The sequence below is a fragment of the Nicotiana tabacum genome, chromosome 2, assembly GCF_000715075.1.
Source record: "Nicotiana tabacum cultivar K326 chromosome 2, ASM71507v2, whole genome shotgun sequence".
In the NCBI taxonomy this organism is placed as follows: domain Eukaryota; kingdom Viridiplantae; phylum Streptophyta; class Magnoliopsida; order Solanales; family Solanaceae; genus Nicotiana; species Nicotiana tabacum.
The window spans coordinates 123,464,458-123,469,645 of NC_134081.1; the positions used below are offsets into that span (position 1 = coordinate 123,464,458).

General features: G+C 38.0%; 1 protein-coding gene across 1 annotated transcript; it reads right to left on the bottom strand.

Moving 5' to 3' along the window:
- Positions 1-589: 589 nt before the first annotated feature.
- LOC107760342 (uncharacterized) lies at positions 590-4,740 on the bottom strand. Its single transcript, XM_016578377.2, has 5 exons — positions 4,379-4,740; positions 3,382-3,633; positions 2,632-3,198; positions 1,256-2,525; positions 590-1,165 (listed from the first exon to the last, which is right to left on the bottom strand). The coding sequence occupies exons 1-4, from the start codon at positions 4,712-4,714 to the stop codon at positions 1,320-1,322; spliced, it is 2,361 nt and encodes a 786-aa protein (XP_016433863.1). The 5' UTR covers positions 4,715-4,740; the 3' UTR covers positions 590-1,165; positions 1,256-1,319.
- Between the last annotated feature and the right edge of the window lie 448 nt (positions 4,741-5,188).

A 5,188-nucleotide genomic window follows, 5' to 3' on the forward strand; every position in this document is an offset into this window, starting at 1 on the left:
TAGGTAACCAATGGATAACCAATGGGTCTAACTTTTACATTTGTAAAGTCTCAAATTGGGGGTTCCTCAAGTTAGGGAGACTAAGAATACTCCCAAAAGTAATCATATGCAAGAAGTTAACCATATTATCCGCCGGTTAACCCATTTTTATCCATATTAAATATGGGCGGGGCGGATAATTTATCCGTTTTTTCATTACTCGTTTTCAACCCGAATCATATCCGCCCCGCCCCGCCCGTTTGCCACTCCTAGAATGATTCTTTCTCTTCTTTTATTTTCTCACCGTCAATATAGTTAGTTGAATTATTGGTATTAATGGCACAGGTCTCTTGCAACCTTTAGGCAAAAACTGCTTTATTTTGGTCTAGAAGATAAGTGAAAGATGTAATAAATTCAGGCGCCTATTCCTCCTTCGTCACCTTTCATACCCCAAATAAAAATATTTTACGTAGAGTTCCTGATATCAAGACTCACAAGTCACAACCATCATCAAATGGAGTCTCACAATCACCCTTCATCCCAAAAAAAATAAAAAAATCACGTGTTAGCAAATGGAAAAAAGATCTAGCTCACACATGAGAGAATGTACTAAAGTTAAAAATAAGTGATTACACTAATTTTATAAATTAAAAAAAATAACAAAGTGGGATTACACATTCAACAATTTTGGCATTCAGGAGAGACAGTTCAGTGGTTACTAGAACATTTTGCTGCTCAAGAATATTCATCAAACATTTCTCAAAAAAAAAGAAGTATTCATCCAATGTGAAAAAAACATTGTCTTCCCGAGATGGCTATACAGATTAGAGAATTCTGCAGAGTCTCTTCGATCCAAAGTCATTTGACAGCTTCTCAAAATTTCTGCTCTTTCTACTCAAACAAAAGTTTGAGATCAACAACCAAAATCTGTATATTCTATGTTTTAGGCATATGACAAAAATCAAGGAATTTCATAGTGCTAGGGTATTTAGTACTTCGCTTGACATATTATAAGAGCTGCCACAGTTTAGCACCCGCAATGACTTTTGCATGCGGCCTTCACAAGACTGGTGCCAAAGGAACAATCATTTACCAAACGCTCTGATATCTTGATATCTCTGCTTTTCGAAATACACGGCATCTTCTCTTTATAACTTTCCATAAGCATACTACAATGCAACACAGGCTACACACAAAAGAATATCCATATATAAACTTAAAATGGAAAACTGTAGCTTCAAGAATAGGACAGTTACTTGAAATTAGAATTACGCACCTAATGCATCGTCTACGTGACTTGAAGCAGTCACATCTTACAAGAAGCTATTCTGAAATCTCCACTACTTTTTGTCGTTAGCCTTCTTCTTGAGTGACCCACTCAATGCTGCTTTTGTTTTTGTCCACTCTTTCATTGAAGCAGCACTCCTCATGAAAGAACAAGTATCACTGAAGCTAGTATCTCCAACAAATTCTTGTTTTGGTGCAGATACGTGTTTCTTTTCAGGAGTTGGAGCCAAGCCTTCATTCATTACTTCTTCTTTCTGCTGATAATTTTCCAGATGTGGAAGCTCTTTACTGAGATGAACATTCTTCTGCTCCTCTACTATGGTACCCCCATTGCCAATTCCAGGGACACTGAGAGCATCAGCTTTGGTCCCTTCCTCAGATGTGGAAATATGTTGGAAATCGCTTTTACCTGTGCTGCTAGATTTTTGCATCTTTAAAGTCTCGCCCATCACTGCCAACTCTGGTTTTGGAAAGAACTGCGAAATGCTGAAAGAACTTCTGGTGGTATCACGAACCAACTCTGTCCACGACAATTTTTGTCGCCATGCAGCACCTCTGGCATAAAGATCTACAGGGGCATCTACATTGTCAGTTGAATCTTCAGCAACTTTACCCAGCTCTTCATGCTGATTTGATACTTTCTCATCTTTTTCGCCAACACCTTCAGAGCCAGACTGCATCTCTTTACCAGGAATAGCACTTGGCAAAATATCTGATACACTGAACATAGCACCACTACTCGCACTAACGAGATCTTTTTTGTCATGCTGATCTGAAACTTTCTCATCTTTTTTGTCAGAGGACACACTAACACCTTCAGAGGTAGACCGCATCTCTTTACCAGGAATATCACTTGGCAGAATATCTGATACATTGGACGTAGCACCACTACTCGCACTAGCGAGATCTTTTTTGTCATGCTGATATGATACTTTCTCATCTTTTTTGTCAGAGGACACACTAACACCTTCAGAGCCAGACCGCATCTCTTTACCAGGAATAGCACTTGGCAGAATATCGGATACACTGAACGTAGCACCACTACTTGTACTAACGAGATCTTTCCATGGAGACTTCTTTGGAAATGTGGCACTACTATTTCCTGAATGTGCTTTTCTCTTTGCTTCAGGTTTAGATGGCAAAGTATGTGCCTCGCCATCTTCATTTTCTGAAGGTGCTTTTCTCTTTCTGTTGGAAGACATCTTCCTTCCTTGCCTTTGTTTATCTGTGGCAAGTTGTGATTCCTTGGATAGCGAATTCTGGGAGCAAACATGCATGCACAAAAGGAACACAAAAACTGAGATACTAATACCTTATTTAGAAAGTGTAGGGCAAAGCTAATGTAGAACATAACAGAATATGAACCTGAATAGCTGCGATTGCTTCCTGGGTTGGATCTTTGAACATAGTGGTTTTATCATTTGCACCAGCCACTACATTGATAATAAGGTTATCATCATCTTCGTCCATTTCTTGGTCGACAGAATTCTCATTATCCTGAGTAGCTGTCATTGCTTCCTGTGTGGGATCTTTTAACACAGTGGCTCTATCATTTGCACCAGCCACCACATTGAGAATGAGGTTATCATCATCTTCCATTTCTTGGTTGACTAGATTCTTATCATTCTTCAAATGATCAACTGTAACATTTGAGCTTCGAACTTCCTTAGATAATTTAAAATCTCTAGGATCCTGCTGAGAGTATTTCTCTCGCTCAAAAATTTTGTTCAACACTGAGTTCATAATGTTCAGCTCTTTCTCATCCATTCCGCCATTCTTTGAGTCATAATCACAAAATGATTTTTGCTTGGTTGTATCAGGAGGACCAGAGTGCTCTTCACAATCACAAAAATGGATAGGTAATGAAGGAACTTCCACTCGCTGAAAACTGTATTTGTGCTTGCCAGTTCCTCTAAAAGGCACTGATTTTAACTGCACAAAGAGAATCCAGAAGCATGGTTTTTGACATAAAAAGAAGTATAGGCCTTACTGAATGAGAGAGTATTCAAATGTAAAGCATGAATTTGCAAGTCATCTTTCCCACCATATGTAATTAAAGAATAATTGCATCCAAGGAAGCATGTCATAACCAAGCACCGGGAAATAAGGATTTACCTTTCCTAACTTAGGGAAGTACATCCGAAGCTGCATTTCATCCATCTTGGACCCTTTCTTCTGATATTTAAGGGATTTTGTCATTTCAGCTGCAGTAGCGGCAAGATGGGAAACTTCTTCTGTATCGGGAAGATGGGCAGAAGTAGTGGCAAGTGCAGCATCTTCTTCCCACTCACGTTTCAAACGAAGGAAAAAATGCTCCTTTGCCTTCTCTATTCTAAGTCTCCCACCTTTCCACATGCATCCATTATACTGCAGATCAAATTGGATTAACACCAATAAGCATCAAGACGACAACAACAACGACCCAGTAAAAACCCAAAATCCCATTAGTGGGGTCTGGGGAGGGTAGTGTGTACGACCTTACACCTACCCTGAGTGAGTAGAGAGCCTGTTTCCGAAAGACCCTCGGCTCAAAGAAGACGAAAAGAGACAATATACCAATAAGCATCAAGGTAATACAAATATGTAGAGTGTTGGTTATTGCTGCAAGTTCAACGTGATTATATGAATTACACAACAAAACCCTTATACAATAGACAACAATGAGCGCTAAAAACACTACCCTCCCCAGACCCCACAGTTAGGATTACACTGGGCTTGTTGTCGTTGTTGTCTTGCACTGCACCGATTTATCTAAGAATTTAAGTTATATACATGGACAGTGTAATGAATTTTTAATTTAACCTATTATAGCAAGTTATTTGCCACTTATTCTAGGCTACCAATCAATATAGACAACCGTGCAATTGCGGATTTCGCTCATCAAGTTCTTGTTTGATCTGCCGCTGTTAGAACACCACAATATTCGTCTTTTTGGGTTAATGTTCTCAATATATCTTTGAAATGACCTCTGTAAAATATTTTTCGTAGAACTTAAACTCTTTATCTAATGAAAACAAGCAATTTACCATATACCTTAGTGCACAGCAAAAAGTTAGCTGAGTTACTACGAAAAATAGCTAAAATAAAGATTGAAATCGAGAGATATTTATACCGTGCTGAAAAGCTTGGCTAAGGATTTATCGGAAGAAGGAAGTAATTCCAAGTAAGCAAAGCTGCGGCCTTTGGTTCGAACGATGTCCATAGATTCCACTTTTCCGAGTTGTGGTGTTGAGAATGTCTTCTTCAAATCCTCCGCCGTCACACATTCGCCTAAACCTCCTACATATATCCTTATGGTTGATGCATCGCCGCCTTCGGCCTTCGCCATCTCTGCCGGTACCGCCATGTCCCACGCAACAAGCTCTGGTCTAAAACCTAATACGCCTTTGTTGAGGAAAAAGAAAGGGTAAATTACACTTTCCACACTAGAGTTTGTCAGCTGAATCATAAACCCCCCATTTGAAACCCTTCCTTTTCTTCGTTTTTTTTTTAATTAAAGAAGAAAAAATAATCAGATAGCTAACCAACTAGACTATGCTATACAAATGTTTAATTAATTTATTTCAAGAAATTGGAATTAGACATTCTTTAATTATATTGATTATTTTTATTTTTTCTTGATCTAAATTCTATTTGATTAACTTTCAATGTCTTTTCAAAAGGCGCATAAAGTATAGTTCTTATTTTCTTAAAATGATAACAACTAGTATAATGTAAAGTATAGAGTTCTTATTTTCTTAAAAAATAGTAGACCAATAAACAATACTAGCTTTGGAGTAATTATCAGAGTTGTCATAGTTGCGATATTATTTGCTCAACTATCATAAAAAACTATTTGAAAGTTTTGGGGGTTATATAACATTAGAGTTTGCACTCGATTAAAGTATGGTTAATAAATAAAAACGAATTACATCTGGCACTG

Excerpts from the sequence above, each read along its gene's own strand:
- LOC107760342 (XM_016578377.2), bottom strand. The coding sequence starts at position 4,714 with ATGATTCAGCTGACAAACTCTAGTGTGGAAAGTGTAATTTACCCTTTC. Across the intron at positions 3,634-4,378 it reads TAGCCAAGCTTTTCAGCACG|TATAATGGATGCATGTGGAA; the intron begins GTATAAATATCT and ends TTTGATCTGCAG. Across the intron at positions 2,526-2,631 it reads AAGCAATCGCAGCTATTCAG|AATTCGCTATCCAAGGAATC; the intron begins GTTCATATTCTG and ends GTTTGCTCCCAG.